At 32.1% G+C, this 18,395-nt stretch overlaps 1 protein-coding gene across 1 annotated transcript in view; it reads right to left on the bottom strand.

The window, feature by feature from the left end:
* Nucleotides 1-602: 602 nt before the first annotated feature.
* spidey (hydroxysteroid 17-beta dehydrogenase 12 spidey) overlaps nt 603-18,395 on the bottom strand; it is a 42,921-nt gene continuing 25,128 nt past the window's right edge. The window contains exons 4-5 of the mRNA XM_088226680.1: nt 3,111-3,279; nt 603-1,371 (exon numbers count right to left, since the gene is read on the bottom strand). Of these exons, the coding sequence (XP_088082806.1) occupies nt 1,024-1,371; nt 3,111-3,279 (517 nt within the window). The 3' untranslated portion in view covers nt 603-1,023. The remainder of the gene's footprint in view (nt 1,372-3,110; nt 3,280-18,395) is intronic.

Raw genomic sequence — 18,395 nt, 5'->3', positions numbered from 1 at the left:
AATTGTATTTAAACTTAAAATAGTTACACAAAAACTTAACAATTTTATTATTAACCAACATTTAAATTAATTTCAAACAAAATAAAATTTCGGCAAACACACATTAATTAAAATTGATTAAATAGTAACATATTAATTTTAAATGCATATTTACAAAAAAAAATTATTTACCTATTGTTTTGATTGACATTTTGTCAAATAGTTTGTACAAAATGGGTAAAGGAGATATTTTCGACACGCGTAAAATAGTTGGAAGGGATCACAGTGTGACTGACTAATTCAAATGATTGCCTGAATCAGTCAGACACAAGTCTTGCAGAAGCCGAGTAGAATTTCAATATTCCTTTCTATCAAAAACACCCATTCTTGTTTACTCGAATTCTCGTTAATTTTTGTCTAGAGCGTGATCCAATACACTTGAAACAATTAAATGTTTTGTTGATTATCGTGATTTCAGCTATGATGAACTTTCCTAGATAAAAATCAGATTTATTTCAAGATAAACTGTTAAGCAGTTTTTTTAGTGTAGAGCAAAACTTTAATTCTTTAAGACACGGGAAAAAAAATCTACGTGCTTTTTCTTAAACGCTCTTTTTCTGATGTTTTTGAACTGTTAAATGACCAGCTGCCGTCTTCATCTTTGAGATGAAACCGATTAACAGATCGTAGAGGATGGTTAAGAGATCTAAAGTTCTATATTTTAAAAAATAACGAAGAAATATGAAGATAGAGGGAAGAACATTTAATCCTAAGCAGATAGTGAACGACACAGCAAATTATAAGCCAATTATTCAGAAGTTCTGTTAATACCTGCAATAAAATATTCCTTTCTTAAACCATCACCTTGCCTCTGTTGAGCTACTTATCCATTTCGATTCATTAGTTTGTCAAAAAAGATATGAAAATATTTAACAGACTGTTGAATATCATGATTTTGGTAAAAAAAATGATTCAAAGCAAGAACAAAAATGAAACATTAAGGAGAAAAAAAGTCGAGTAGGAAAATCAAATAACCCTTCTTAATTAAGACACAGGAACGACAATTTCTGCTCCCTTCTTCCTCAGCGCTCTCCTCCTGATGTTCTCCATCGTCTTGGTGACCAGCCACTCTGCCGCGGCGGGGCAGATGCTCTCCAGTCCCGAGATGAAACCGACCAGCAGGTCGTGAGGGAAGTAGCCGGTGGTGGCTCTGCCCTTGCCCACCGTGGCCAGGGCGGAGGAGACGTACACGTCGGGAGTCGGGGCCATCCAGGTCGCGCGGTGGATTTTGGACATCTTGGTGGCCACTGGACCCGGCAGGACGCTTTGGATGATGAGGCCGTGCTTCTCGTATACGGTAGCCAGGTCTTTACTTAGCTTGTCGACGTAGATCTAAAAGAAAAAAATAAAGGATAATTATTGAGTTAGTTTATTTATTAACGGCTTATACCTTTGACAAAGTATGAAAAATATAATCATTGAAAAAAATACGTGACATTAGGAATATGTAGGCAAAATATTTTTTTTAAATATTAAAACCCATAACTTAAGCAAACAAAACAAAATAACATGAGAAAAAGATAAAAAGTTTTAAAGTGCCAAAGGTAATAAATCATGTGTATTCTTATAGGAATACATTCAAGGTAATCTGTGCCAGAGACAGTACTAATCGTAGTTGATAATTATAGTTTAGAAAATAAATGCTTATAACCTATCGATTTCACTTTCAATGACGATAAATAAAAAAGGATTATTCACATAGTGGTTCGACATTCCTAAAAGAGTCAAACATGTATGTGTAATGTCACCATGGTTGTTCAACAGATATGTAGAATTCTGGGAGTAGTGTGTGGAGGAGTCCCTACACTAGTCAAAGCGTAGACAGAAGAAACAGCTTTGGACGTAGATATTATTATTTATTTCACAGTAATTTACAAGTAAAAGATTAAGCAAATATGACGACGGACATAGAACGTCCGTGAGAGAGTACTGGAGAGATGTGTGACGTCGTCCAGCTGGACTGACTGACTGAACTGAACTTGTTGGGCTAACTGACGGGCGTTGCCATGCCTTGAGGTCTATTTATAGGCGACGTTTCTTTGTAGTTTATTTCTTCATGATAGGGACGATGTGAATGTACTGCAGAACGACGATCCCAATTTCATGTCCAATACTGATTGAGTTGCATGAAATGTGATATTGGATTCTACAGAAAATGATTAAGTCGCTTTATTCGGTCATCACACTATTTCAGGTGAAACGTTTTAGCACGTGTGTGTCATCGATTATGAACATATATAACCCTACATATACATCAATAACTGTATAAAATAACTCAAAGATTTAAAAATGGGAGCGAAGATGGGTAGTTAACCTGTCAATTGTCTTAAGTATGCCTTTCTTCCTAGCAACAAAGAAGACTTGCAATTCTTGATAAAAGAAAGTCTACGATGTATGCAAGAAAAGCGATTTGCTAATGAATGTTGATAAATCGAAAGTGATAGTTTTTTAAACGAATAAAAGTATGACGAAATGTGTGATCAGTATGAACCAGGTATGTTTACTAGGGATGGAAATATATTGAAAGGAGGGTGAGTGCCGGGAACAGGGTGAATGGTACACTTCAATCTACCTTGGCCGACAAATGTTTGCCGCAGAAGGTAAAACTAGCAGTCCACAGTGCAGTTCCGGTGCTGACTTTCGTATGTAAGCGAAGTGTGGAATTAGAAGAACAATTATGAAATTTGGCCGAAAGCTGTTGAAATACGATATCTTAGGTGGACGTGTGGTAAAACGATGCATAAAGGTGTACAAATATCGAGATCCGTGCATTATGCAAGGCTGAAATGAGCATTTTTGACAAAATCGAGAAATGAGTGCAGCGTTGGTTGGGATTTGTAGGTCAAATGAGCGGCAAAAGAACGATTAAAGGATCACTCCTACGATGCGAATCTTGGTGGATACAGAAAACGAGGGAGAGCAAAAAAAGCAGGCACTACCAAATCCAACAAATGCTTAAATATGAATATGTCAATAGTCTGAATAATCACATCCCGTCTCTGCGCTTGGTCGTTGTATTTTCATAATGCGGCTAATTAGCAATTTATTTGTTTATTTTTATCTGGTATTACCTTGCTAGCGGAGTAGACAGCAACCAGAGGCGAGGGCATGACCGCCGCGGCAGATGACAGGTTGATGACGACGCCCTTCTTGCGCTCCACCATGCCAGGCATGACGATGGTGCACATCCTCGTCACCGCCACCACGTTAGCCTTTATTATCTGCTCGTACAGCTTCTCCCTGGGGACAAAACGCGTCGTCAGATATTTGAGAGTCAACGTCATCAACACCATATTTATTATCACTTACATCATTATTACTTTCATCATCAACAATATCACTATCATCATCATCACTATTAACATAATAATCACCACTATCTTCACCATCAGTATCATCGTCATCACCATAATAATAATAATCACCATCGTCACCATTATCATCATCACCATCATCAATAACATAATCTTCACCATAATCATCATCATCATCATCAACATCATTACCTTTTCCAACCATAAATAAATTAAACATATCAACAGTATTTTGATATTGTCCAAATTTTTGTAGACAAGACATGAATTTAATCTCCTTGGAAGTAATTATTATTTATATATTTCAACAGAGATGAACAACATTTTATAGATGAAAAAATGTAAGTCTAGGCATTTATGTCCGGTCTTTGGCTGGTTTAAGTGGCTATTTTACACGCTGTGTAACATTCACCTTTCTGCTTATGTTTGAACATCTATATTCCACTCCATTCCTTAGATAAAGGTTTTATCTCTTCTTCTTCACAAAGATCAAAAAAATGGTTATGTTAGATAACTCGGGACATGAAAATCAACAATATATAAAAAAAAAAAAAAAATTAACTGTTACATTTACTGTTCGATACTTCACTAAATTTAAAAAAAAAAAGACATTCAACATTTTTTTTTTAATATTAAGAAAATGACCCAATGGGGGAGTTTTTATTTATTTAATAAACAAGAAGGCTTTTACAATAAACAGTTAAAAGTACATAAAGCTTTATAGAAAATAACATAAAATAAAATCATTATTATTACACTAAACATGTAATTAATTCTTAAAGGAAAGAAAGAAAGAAGAAAGAAAAATGAAATAAAGTGAAGATGAGAGGAGAAACATATTAACCTAGCCGGACCGAAGGGAATGACTCGAATCCCCCATAGACCGATTTTCATTCGATAACTCGAGTATTATTAAAGCTATTTGCCCTTTATTTTTTGTATTCGTGAAAATAACAGAAAGAAGCATTTTCACGTTTTGTTTTTAAATTTTTAAAAAATCATTTTTTTTAAATATAAAAGCAAAAAAATACGTAATTAAAACAAGGGTCAATTTCAATTTATGTACATTAGCATTAAGCAAACTAACAAAAATAAATAAAATACACGAATGAGTAAAATATGAGTACGCGAAAAGATGAATAAACTATTGCACGATCATAAACACTTCCAACGTTTTTTTTCCTGACGCCATATACAATTAGGCGCTGGGGTCGTTTGGTCCCCCCGTTCGGATCTTGTGTAATTTGCATTAGATGGATAGGATAGCTGATTTGACTGCAGCAGGAGAGGTGTGGAGTACGTCCAATAGCTCAGCATAAATATTGGCTGTTCTGTGGATGCTCACCAAGAGGAGGAGAATGCTGGGTGAAGTTTGTCCTATTGTATTCACGCTGGAACCTGGAACATGTGTCGGAGTCTGGTGGTCCTTGTAGGTACACGAAAGTTTATCGGGGACAGTAATTTTGGGCAATCTATTATGGTTGATATCACTTTGTGCATTAGAGTGAGGTCAGCAATTGTCCTTCTGGTGGAGAGCAATGGTAACCTCAACTCAAACATCAAAGTTTGATATAAAATTTCATTTACAGTATTATTACTATAAAAAATTTACGTCACAACAACTGTTTATTTATACTGTTACATTGTTTGTATTCTTTTTTTATACAGAATAATGTTCCCTCACTGGGGTGGGAACATTTTAGTTAAATAAATTTAGGGACGGGTGTCCCGTGCCGAGGGAAACATTTTACAAAATGTGAAACATGCCTAAGATTAGCTATTGAATAAAGTTAACATAATAATAACAATAAAAAAACGTAATTAATTCAATTAACCTAAGATTAACATAATAAATAATAAAAAACTAAAATAATCATAAAAAACATAACCAATTTATACAGACCAATTGAACATATTTCATACACAGTACACACATTTTACCTATTTGGCTTGATCCACTCATCGATCCATGCGCAACCCACCTTCACTATCCATTTCTTTTTAGCAATTTTATATTGCGAGAACTTACTAATTGTTCTTATGGATAATGGAAGTTCATTGAACACTTTAACCGAGTAGTAGTCCAATCCTCTTTGACCGAAGGTTGTATTTATTTTTATCTAGTAACTCTTGTATTTGTAACGGAAGGTAGAGAGTAATGTTTACGTGCGTATAGTTACAAAGTTTTTACATAAAGTTGCTTTATAGATTTTACATTACGATTTTAAAATAAACCGAGGGAGCTAGTTCTGATTGGGACTCTTAAGATATTTTTTATTAAAGCTTTTTGTGCAATTAAAATTTGCTTGATCAGTGTGTCGTGTGTTTAAAATCCTACGAAATATATTCCCAATATACGGCAAGTAATAGACGTATATAATAACTGTTATTTATGTCGGTAAATAAAATAATTTATCATTATTATTAACAATGCTCGCAGCGTACTGGAAAATCGCATTTACGAACTTTTATGTATTATTCTGTGTCTAAAGTCCGTAAATATGGGAGAAAATATTTTTCCCGTTGACTTTAATACCCTTTTATGGGTCCAGCGAGTCCATTCCTGAAATTTTAAAATTCCATATCTGCAGGGACAATGCAACTGGGATTCGTAATTCCTTACTCCATATTCATTCTGACATGTCGGCATTCCTTCAGCTTTAAAACCATCTACGAATAAATTTAATTCCTTAAAAAAACAATTGCAAATCTAAACGTGGATATTATATTCTATACATTTATCTATGCACATATCATTTACATTGAAAATAGACACTGTTGTAAATCGACAAATTACAACAAAGATGGATATCATTTTTTAAAGGGAAATTTGGAAATTTGGAAGCTTTTACGGAATTTATTACCTGTCAAGTGACCATTTTATTTTTTTACATAATGTTATTTGTACACTGGCGGGCTTATTGCCAAATGGCAATTTCTTCCAACCAACCAATAAAATAAAAGTTTTATTTTTATAATTCAAGTTACAAAACATATTTAATAGAAAAAAAAAGATTAAAAAGTTAAAACTATAAAAAAATTGAAATGAACGTATTTGTTTTTAAATTACCTTAAATCAAAACTATTTCTCAATGAGTAAAAGGAAAAAAGAGGAGGCAGGAAAAGGGAAAGGAGGAGAGATTAAGAAAGGAAATGTTTCTTCACTTTATACACTGTACAACATTCATCATTTTGCCTGTGTCTGAACATCAATATTTTTTCAGCTCTTTCATCTGTAAAAGAACATTCCTCTTCATACCCGAAACTGTTTTAAAGATCGTTGGTCTTCCTATTTGTTTTTCTCATACAAAAAGCAATATTTTTTGTCAAAAAACGAGTTACTCTTTTAAAATTTTCAATTTCAAACATTGCAATTTATATTCAATTTAACTATACTACTTTCACTCCCCCTTTCGCTGTGAGTTTGGCAAATTATATGGAATTCTTCTATGTGTTGATTTCAGTGGAGTTACAGAGCTGAAAGTTTAATTGCTGTGAAAGTTTAAATCTAGTTTATTTTTTTGTCCTAGCTTTAATTTTATTATTTGAATTGTACCTGTTTGTAGTATAAAGGTTTGTGTTTGCAATTTTTTGAATGGACTTAGTCCTTTAATAAATAAATAATTGAAAAATTCATCCGATTGAATTATTTCAGATACTAGACACCACCTGAATAGTTTTTTTTAAAATTTTTATGCTTCTTCTTGGAGAAGTTGATTTATTCACAATATTTTTAGTTTGTCCCAGTTGTAAAAAAAATGCTGGATTTCATTATTTCGGGAGTTATTGAGATTAACAAATTACAACAAAACATTTTTGTGCATATTTTTCTTTTTTTATATTTAGTTAAAAACTATTTTTTATATTCTAATTAAGTTATGGTTGGTAATATTTTTTGTCTGTGTTCATATTGACTTAAAAAACATTTTTTTGTGTGAAATAGACCCAGAACCCTCTGGCGGCTGTTTTCGACTGGACTCTTGAGTAAAAATCCTGATAACTGAAATCGAAGGGGGGAATATTGAATTCGCAATGAATTGGTTGGCGCATTTGTCTACCACGATTGAAATCTCGGATTCAATTTCTGGCATATTTGACGTGAAATTTTTGTTTAAAATGTTAGTTAAAACTCCAATAGTTAACTCATCATAACAAAATCCGATATCCAATATAATGCCTTCATATTATTTGCCAAACACGCAGCGAGAGGGACAATGAACGCAGTTGAGTTAAATGAAACAAAAATCGTGATTTATGAAATTGAAACATTAAATGACTGAATTTAATACAAAAATTATTTTTTTTAGTATTAGCGAAATAGATCGGAATCGAAGACTCTTGGTCTTAAAAATGGTTTTTGGATATGTGACGGAGTGCTTTTTCTGCAATACTTCACTGACCCTGGACTGGTGTAATAAAGTGCCTTATGTATCTAAAGTGCGGATATCGATTTGATGATGCTGATGATTTTAGTATAAATTTTTAGTAAAATAACAAAATTACCAATATTTATTTTTTTAATGAATATCTTTTTGTAGAACAGTCATATCTACATTTACTACTATGATTTTCTTAATTTTGTATATGAGTAAATTTAATGGTATGAAAAATTGGATCCATAAAGTGTTTATATACACGCGCTAAAGATAATTGTACTGCAAACTTTCTCGAAAATCTTTGAAAATTATAGTAAAAAATTAGACTTTGCATCCCGTAGTTCTGACATGAACTGCCGACAAACAGTCAGCAGTGGACGTCCAGGACGTCAAGAACCTGATGCCTTGTAAATTAGGCAAGCGTAGTTAAGGCTCTCAGGAGGCATCCGCAATACATGTCCAAGCCAACCGTATCGCCTTCGCTTGATGTCAGTTGTCACCGGAGTTTGTTGCGTCCGTTCTCTTATCACTTCATTCTTTACGAGATCAAACCACCGCACGCTCAAGATTCTCCTGAGACACCTATTCTTGGAACTTTTTTTTACTGTTTTGGGTCCTAGTGAGGTGTCGCGATTCGCATCTATAATTATAAAAATGACTTGTCTTTTTATTATAATATAATACGTGTTGGCCTTGTAGTATAATAGTCAGCGCGTTTGCTTACTATTCAAGAGATCTCGGATTCGATTCCCAACATGGTTGATATGAAAGATTTATTTAAAAGGGTGTTTTCACACTAGAATATTTGAACGTAGTTATGCAGAAAACCGCCAGTCCACAATTTTGTAAAAATAAGATATTAGTTTTATCGAGTGCAGTTAGGTCAATTCTATGCTCAGTTAAAAACTGCCAGGCCCCTTACATATAAAAAAACTGTAATAATCGCCTTCTGAAAATAGTTTCAATCACAAAAACGGCATTTCTTAATTTGCAGAAAACACCCATAGCACTAGAAAAATCTTACGGTACTTTGAAAATTATTAAAACTGGTCAAATAAATAATTTGATTCTTGTTTGTAATATATAAAAACCAATGAATTCATTATTTATCAAAACTAATCATAACTTTGTCAAAACTATTCCAACTGTTATGCAGATTTGATTATTCACCCTTTTCACAAACGGCTATTATCTTAGTTTAACTTCTATATGACTGGCTGTTTTCTGCATAACAACGTTCATTTCATAGTCCCTGGACTGGTACCTGGAGCTTAGGATTTATCATCATGTAACAAACATGGTCAAGATACGCTGGTGTATGCAGTGCCCTATGCACCAGTAGGTGCGGAAAAGGAATGATGATGATTTATTTTACGTGAGAAGGTTGTTGTTCCCTTCGAAACAATACACGCTCTTTTGTGTTCGTCAACTTGGGCACCCTGACAAATCTGTAATAATACTTTATGGACACCGGACATTTTTTCGCCTTTGAACCGAAAATTTTGCATAAACCCAGTTATTACAGCGCACGAATAATAAAAGAGGCAATTGAAATACACAGACACCCAAATAACATAAACAAAGACGACGGGCTTAAATTAAATTCAACACGATTCCCAGCACTACATACTACAAAAACTAATCGAAATGTGCCTGTTGCCGACTGCGACACGGCACAAATTACTAGTACTTAAACACATACTTTTTTTCTACAAAATACTTTGTTTACCCTGAAGATGGCTTCTGCAATGGAAGCCAAAACGTCGGAACAAATTCAACACACACCGTGACCGTGAAAAACCTTCGTACCTATTTAACACTTTGAGCACCGGCTGAATACACATAAAATTTACCCTGTGCCCGGCCCATTTTTGTGAAATTTTATGCTTTGAGGGTTTCTTAAAAGTATGAAAATACTAGGTTAAATTAATTGAGACTTCGTAAATTTATTTAAATATTTAAAATAAATAGTTTTTGTATGATAGTTTTGCCAACATTGGCCTTTATGGAGAGCCACATTGCGCAATGCAACGTTCGCACATATACAGGGCCTTACTCCTTTTTTGTGCTTTGTATCCCGGAGCCGTGTAAACACGTAATTATAATAACTATGCGTTAAATCCCGGTCCCGTGTTTTCACGTGGTTTACCAGCAGTGAAAAATTACTAGTAAAAGTCACTAGATGAAAAAAAAAATATATATATAATAATAAAATACACTTTTTTAGACAGCTGGTAAACCACGTGAAAACACGGGACCGGGACACAACGCATAGTTATATAATCACGTGTTTACACGGCTCTGGGATACAAAGTGTTCATAAAAAAGAAGGCATTTTTTTTTCTGTTAAAATACTGTAAAAGACAGGTAAAAGGAATAACACGCCGAGACGTCTCGCCCTTATCGGCTGCCTCTCTATCGCGCCATGTCCGTCGTCGTCCGCTGCTGACGGCGGCCGGAGCCACCCCGAGGGTCGTGCACTCTGACGACGACGTTAAGAGCGTCGGAATAAAGCGGCTGACGCTCGAGACTCGTAGGAAAATCAAGTAGGTACTTTCCTTTTACGACTAGTGATGAGGAAAATTAGATATTCCAATCGTTTTTAAGTTATTTTTTTTTTGCTTATGAGAGATTCATATTTCAAAACTAAATATAAATACGCTTTAAAACCGTATTGTTTTCAATTTTATATATTAATCTATCTATATATATAAAAATCAATGTTCGAATGGTTGTCCTCGATGGACTGAATAACTACCAGACCGATTTACGTGCGGTTTTCAAATAAATGTACATTTTTGCCACGAGAAAGTTTATAGCTCATAAAATCTTCAATTTATTAAGTAGAAAAAAGTTAGAAGCGTGAATGTTTTTTTTATCTATCACCAGGGTTGCATTCGCCGAGAATGCGTATTCCAAAAAAATGGATGGATGTTATTTTTTTGTGTATGAAAAAAAGTTTGTTTTTGAATGTTTACAGACACCGTTTGTTTTTTATGGATCCCAATCAGATTATTTCATTGAATTTTGGTTTTACTAATACTAAAATAATATCAACTTATACATTTTTGAAAATCACATTCTTGACTCAAGCGCATCCCTAAGCAGAGTTTGACATTTGCTAAGAGAATTCTTAATTTAAAAAAAAATAATATTATTTTATGTTTTGGAATTCAAACATTTACAAGTACTTAGGTACCTACTTAAATTAAATTTTTGAATTTAAATTATTTTTAGATTTGGAATTCAATCATAAGCAAGTACCTAGGTACCTACTTACTAATTAAAACTGACAACTTCTTTTTTACTTTTATCCGAGCGGTTTTAACTAAAGATTTTTGGTAAAGTTTTGTAAGTATACTTAATTATGTTTAACCTTAAGAGGAAACGCGGTCCGATTTTTCTTCATACAAACGGATTCACGTATTTTCTCTCTGAATTATGGCATTAGAGAAATGTTTTTTTTTTAATAACAACAACAGCAAACTATCACGCCGTTTCCCCGTTAGGGTATGGAGAGAGGAGATAATGCCACATCACTCTATCTTTGCATTCAGATCTCGCTTCCTCTACATCCATTCTCATACACGCGCGTCGATTATTCCGACTTTTGCCATACCCATCATCACGTATTTGTGGGATTTGGTCATGCCATGTCTTTCTTGGTCTTTCTCTACTTCACATTATAGATATTTACTATTGGCGTGTATTGTTTTGATTTTTAAAAAATGGTTTATTTTGGGAACTAGAACAATTCAAACCCGTAAAACTATTTTTGAAAAACGAAAAACACATCGATACAGAAAATTTAATTCTGATACTCTGTTTAAAAAAATAACAAAATCGATTCAGTTTTGAGGTGCGGAAGACGGTAGAGCGAAACGTCGATTGTGTATATTATAACAAAAGATCGATCATGCAGTTGTCTTTTTCGCACAGTATTGGGGAAGCATCTGCAAGGCAGTGACAGGAAAACAATGTTTAAACACTTATTTATCAAAACTCTCTGTCCTCACATTTTTTTATCTAAACTTAAAACACAAAAATAATAATGTGTACATACATTTCTAATTTAGACTAAATACAGTAATTGATATCAAACTTTCGATTGCGTTCATTTAATCTATTTAGCAAGAACTTAAATCTAGCAATAACAAAGCGTTTCCGGGTTCAGCTCGTTTTATATGTTAATGACTAAAAACATTAAAGTTTTTAATTGAAAATTCTTGATAGAAGTTCATTTTAATTTATTAAATAAATAAAAAGACGAGTGACACACACACAAAGATACCAGTCTCGAAGATGTCGCGAAAGCGATGAAACCGGTCACTGGATATTCAAAATTTGTGGATTAAAGTGTCACTCGTCTTTTATTTGTATAATAAAAATATTAATGACTTATCACTGTACAACAATATTTTGAGTTTGTCCAAATTTTTATAGACGAGGGCTGGATTCAGCTCCCTGGGAAGCTGTGAATATTAACATATTACAACAGAGATGAAGAACATTTCAGAGAAGATAATATAGTAGTTTAGGCATCTACAGGGCTTATGACCTGTCGTTGGCTGATTTTAGTGGCCACTTTACACACCGTATAAGATTCACTATTCTGCCCATATTTGAACATCTTTATTCATTCAATTCTTTCATTTGTTGATGTTTGTAAAATTAAGAACTGAAACCATTATTTAAATCTTAAAGAAGGGCACACATATCATACATATTATTATGTGTGTTCTAATAATAACATTGCAAATATATTTAATTTATAAATTGTTTATCACATATGTCTTGACCATTATTTTATTTTGATATGTTTTTTTCTTCATAAATATTGTTTTCCATTTCGTAATACTTTTTAATTGCTTTAAATAAAATTGAATTTTGTGACTTTGCCTTTTTCTTAAATGGAAGTCTAATTTTGTTCTTTTCTCTAGTATTGTGATCGTGTTCATGCTGGTTCCGATCAATTTTTTTCCAAAATTCTTTTTTTTTTATTAGAGTTTATAATTTTATGAACAAATATCATTGTATTGTAAAATATTCTTTGTTTATATGTTAATAATTTCATTTCATTTACCATCGACTTTACCCTCGTATATCTGTTTTTTTTTCATAATGATTCTAAAGGCTTTATTTTGTAATACAGTTAGTTTATCTATGTTTTCTTTGTTTGATAAAAATAAAATGCTACTACAGTAGTTAACGTGTGGTTCAATAATTGCTTTGTAAATAGTTTTGCAGGAGTCCTTATCAATAAATCTTCTGATCCTTCCCATTATTCATCCGGGTGAGATTCATCTCATTGAATTATGAGATGAATCTCACAGAACGATACAAAAAATGTTTCCTGCTAAAATTTTGGAATCCATAATTATTTACTTGTTATTGGGTTTGTTATGTAATTTCACTGAAACTTCAAAATGTAGGTTCTCCAGTGTAGATAAAACATCTCCAAACACATTTTATTTTACTTTTTGTACATAATGTTAATTGTACATTGGCGGGCGTATAACCAAATGGCAATTTCTTTCAACAAACAAATGAAATACAAAAAATTAAATAAGGACTGAAAGAACATTTAGTTTCACATAGATTGAATAACGATATATTGAGCTATGCATCACATTTAAGTGAATTAAAACATAATTTTGACGAATCAAAAATAATACAAATTTTACGTGTAGGACATAAAGGTCAAAAGTTATATAAACTTGAAATTTTAGAAATAAATAAGATAAAAAATAATAGCGACAGAATTTTAATAAATCTTAATTGTAATAAAACATTTTTTTATAGAATAGAATCGTCTATTAAAGTACACCGCCAACACATGTTTCAATAATGTGTCTCACTCTGTTCCATTGACATATTACGTATTGTATATTTTTGAACTTATTTTTAAATGTACCTACACTTAAGATAATATTTACTTTTATATAAATTATCCTTTACTGTCTGAATTCACTAGTCTGAAGATGCCCATCAGAAGGTGAAAGCGCTAATTGGTCAAATAAATAAGTGAAGGTGTACCAAGTATTTTAAAATTAATAATTTAAATGTACATATAAATTATAACATCATGAAATAGAAGTATTTATTTATTTTAATTATTTAAGTAACAAAACATACTCAATTAAAAATAAAAATAAAAAAGCTAAAAAAATACGAAAATAGGAACAACTGTATTTGTACATAAATTACCGTAAATCAATACTTTTACTCGACTGGAAAAGGAGTATAGAGGAAAGAGAAAAAGAGAGATTAAGGAAGAGAAAGGAGATGTTTCTTTAAACGCGATTTAAGAAGATATGCGATGCGATCGGTGTACTAATTAAGTGTCCTATGCACCATTTGGTGCGGAAAGGGAACGATGAATGATGATGATCGCAGCGACGTCAGGAGAATTTTTCAGCAATGATCCCATCAACAAGAATAACAGGTTATTGACAATCCGATTGTTCCTTCAATCGGTTACTGACGGCTTTAGTTACGGCGCGTTTTTCACTCTTTTAGTTTTGCGCATTCAGATGTCTGCGACCTTTAGTGGAAAAATTGACGAGTTGTTACTTCTTTGACGACAAAAAAAACGAGTTTAGTAAGGAGGATTTTACAATCTCTGTTTGAATAAATATATGAAAACTTCCACGTTCAGCATTCTTAATTGAATTTAAAGATTTGAGACGCAGAAAACTTGGTATTTTTATTTTCTTTAATATGCTTTCATTAAAAATACAAACATTTTTTTTAACATGTACTTATATACTCGTATATGTTTATTTTTTAAATTCTTATCAAGATCTAATCTAATATCTTAAGTATCAATAAAAATGACAATGAGAATGACATTTCCTAAAAATTAAATAAAAAATACAAAGGCACTGCATTGGTAGACCTATCGCAGCGTACCTTGATAATTGTTTGTTACATGAAGGTAAAATGATCAGTCTTACGCTTCAAGTACCAGTCCAGGGACTATGAAATATTCTAGAGTGACAACACCCTTTTAAATAAATATTTCATTTCAACCTCGTCGGAAATCGAACCCGAGACCACTTGCATGGCAGGCTAACGCGCTGACCATTACATATCCGTTTTATGTAAAATAAAAATCGTTTTATATTTTAAGTTCAAAGTTCATTAATTCCATTACTTTTGTTAAATGACCCTTTACTTATCTACTATGTTGTGTCAATAATTGTTTCCGCCTGCACAATAAAATTTTAGAGAAATTAACAAATTCCTTTTTTTACCTTCCATTTGTGTTATGATTATTTTTTTTCCCATCAAGCAACATTACGCGGTGACATCACGAATGCGCGCGGCGAAAGTAGGGCATAGTGAGGGAATTATTGAACACAGTCCGATGTTTTCAAATATGATTCTACGATCCTTCTGGACTATTCTTAATTCTATGGAGGCATGTATACCAAACATACGTTTTAAATTGACAATCGGACTCTCCATGCCCGTGAAATTTTTAAAAAATCCCACCTTGTATGTATGCAAACATCATTTTTATGTTATGTTCATTTTATTGTTATTTGTTATCCCATCGTCTTTTTTGCTTTTGCTTTTGCTTTTGGTGTTTCTATGTTATCACATTGCCTATTACTACTGTCCTATTTGCATTCAGTCTGTCATTCATAAATTGTTTGAGTCACTTATTCTCGATTAAATTCAACCACAAATCTTGTTTGAATGTGTGGTGTGTAAAGAACAATTTATTTCTTAATGTCGACAAATGCAAAGTTTTAACTTTTTGCCGAAATAAGAACCCAATTGCTTTCAACTACTCTATAAATTCTATAAATTTAATGCGAGTGATCGAAATGATTGACCTTAGTATTATATTTGATGAAAAATTAAACTTCATTAAACACATACCGAGCATAACTAATAAAAGCATGAAAACTTCGGATTTCTGTTGCGAACGATTAGAGACTTTGACTCAGTCTATGTTATAAAGATTTTATATGTTGCTTTAGTACGTAGCTAACTTGAATACAACTGGGTTATATGGTCACCATATTATAAAGTGCATATAAATAATATCGAAAGAATTCAACATATATTTTTACTATTAACATATTACAATAGAGATGAAAAACATTTAAGAAAAGGTAATATAGAAGTGTAAGCATCTACAAAAATTTGGACAAACTCAAAATATTGTTGATAAATTACCCGGTCCATGAAGAAGTATAGAAATTGAAAAAATAACATTTTCAGGCGTTGCCTAGTCTAGTATGTAGGTGAAATAATTCAATTAGATGAATCTCACCTGCATAAATAAAGGTTTCAACTCTTTAACTTCACAAACATCAACAGATGAAAGAATTGAAGGAATATAGATGTTCAAATAAAGGCAGAATGGTGAATGTTACACAGTGTGTAAAGTGGCCACTTAAACCAGTCATTGACAGGTCATAAGCCTTGTAGATGCCTAGACTTCTATATTACCTTTTCTTAAATCTTCTTTATCTCTGTTGTAATATGTTAATATAAACAGCTCCCCGGGGAGTTGAATCCAGTCCTTGTCTACAAAAATATGGACAAACTCAAAATATTGTTGATAATTTTTTACGTTTCGTTAATTTTAAATTAGGTATTCCAGTTGAACATATCAATTATACATACTTAAATAAATAATTAAATTTACGCACATTAGGAACTAGAAGAAAATTAAATGATTTGATATTTTTATTTAAAATATTAAATACAATATTTGACTGCTCCGAACTGTTGAAACTAATTAACTTGAGAGTGCCCGGTTGGATTACTCGATTAGTTGACTCTTCTATATAAATGGATCTACAACCAAGTACAGTGCACACTCGCCTATTCATGTGTTTGCAAACAAATACGCAAATGATATAGATATATTTAATACAGCACTTGTGAATTTTAAAAGGCAGTGTATCAATTTATTATCTCCAAATTTAAATACTTCAATAATATCATGTTGTTATATATTGTATACCTTTTATTAACTTATATCTGTATTCTTAAATACTATTTTTCTACATTCTTCTAATTTTAAGATTCTTTTAATATAACCGTAAAAAATGTAAAAAAAATGAACTTCTGTTCTCTCTACTCGAATATATGTATGTATGTACTATATGAAAGATTAGTTTTTATATATATTTCTTTTTCTTATTACTTTATTTTCAATTTTTTGCTACTTATGTGTAAAATATATGTCTGCTCTCTATATATAAATATATGTAAAACATGTAAAAGCCTACAAGCCGTTTAGCTAAATTACAATTTGTAAATATGTAACGTGTTTTCTGCCTATAAAATATGCTACATACAACTAAATCAATTTACCGACACACTTAGTTCAAAATGAGAATTTTTCAAAAAGTCATCATTATTTTTATATACTGTTTTCATAAAAACTATTTTTTTATATCAGATTAAAAATTATTGCCATTTAAACGAAACCTGCTGCCATAGGGTGAAAATCGAACAAAACGTCGGTTGAAAAGTGTCGGAACTTTAGCACCAATTCGCCGAAATTCGTCATTCAACTTTCAACTATCAGTTACAATAATTAATTGCCGAGTTTGAAACTCGCGTCGACGATTCTGCGACCCTCACATTTCTACAAAGGGCTAATTTGTCCTAATTTGTAACCCGGTAAGAAGGTGGTGAAGGCAATAGCTGAAAATATTTCGGAATATCAAATTATTTGATTGCTCGACGGAATTTTATTAAACTCTCAAAAATAACGAGGGCAAAGAATTAAATTTTGAACGAAAGAATATTTACTTTACCTGATTAAAATTTATCTTGAAATCTAATTTAATAATTTAACCGTTTCTTTGAAATGGTTTGTTTCATTGTTCGAAGAATTGCTTTGGCTTTGAGCTGTCATTTCTTGGTTTTCTTCAATGGCACCACAGCCCATATTGAGCCTTTGCCTCCATCAACTTTTGCCTTCTTCTGTCATCCGCTGCCAGCCTCCAGTAAGTTTCGCTTAGAAGTTGGGATGCATCTTTTGTATATAATTTACCCATCGCAACCTTGATCTATTGACCTTTCTTTCGCCTCCTGAGAGCCCATCAGGATTATTATTGGTACCCGTTATTTATTTATTTATTTAAATCTTAAAGTAGGGCACACATATCATACATATTGTTATGTGTGTTCTAATAATAACATTGCAAATATATTTAATTTATAAATTGTTTATCACATATGTCTTGACCATTATTTTAAATTTTGATATGTTTTTTTCTTCATAAATATTTTTTTCCATTTCGTAACACTTTTTAATTGCTTTAAATAAAATTGAATTTTGTGACTTTGCCTTTTTCCTAAATGGAAGTCTAATATTGTTCTTTTCTCTAGTATTGTGATCGTGTTCATGCTGGTTCCGATCAATTTTTTTCCAAAATTCTGTTTCTTTATTAGAGTTTATAATTTTATGAACAAATATCATTGTATTGTAAAATATTCTTTGTTTATATGTTAATAATTTCATTTCATTGACCATCGACTTTACCCTCGTGTATCTGTTTTTTTTCAAAATGATTCTAAAAGCTTTATTTTGTAATACAGTTAGTTTATCTATATTTTTTTTGTTTGATAAAAATAAAATGCAGTAGCATACTGTAGTAACAGTAGTTAATGTGTGGTTCAATAATTGCTT

Source organism: Micrasema longulum, unplaced genomic scaffold (assembly GCF_059751315.1).
Source record: "Micrasema longulum isolate JH-2025_06_02 unplaced genomic scaffold, ASM5975131v1 h1tg000460l, whole genome shotgun sequence".
NCBI lineage: Eukaryota > Metazoa > Arthropoda > Insecta > Trichoptera > Brachycentridae > Micrasema > Micrasema longulum.
Note: the sequence above shows the minus strand (reverse complement) of the source record. Positions and strands in the feature narration are given on the sequence as shown.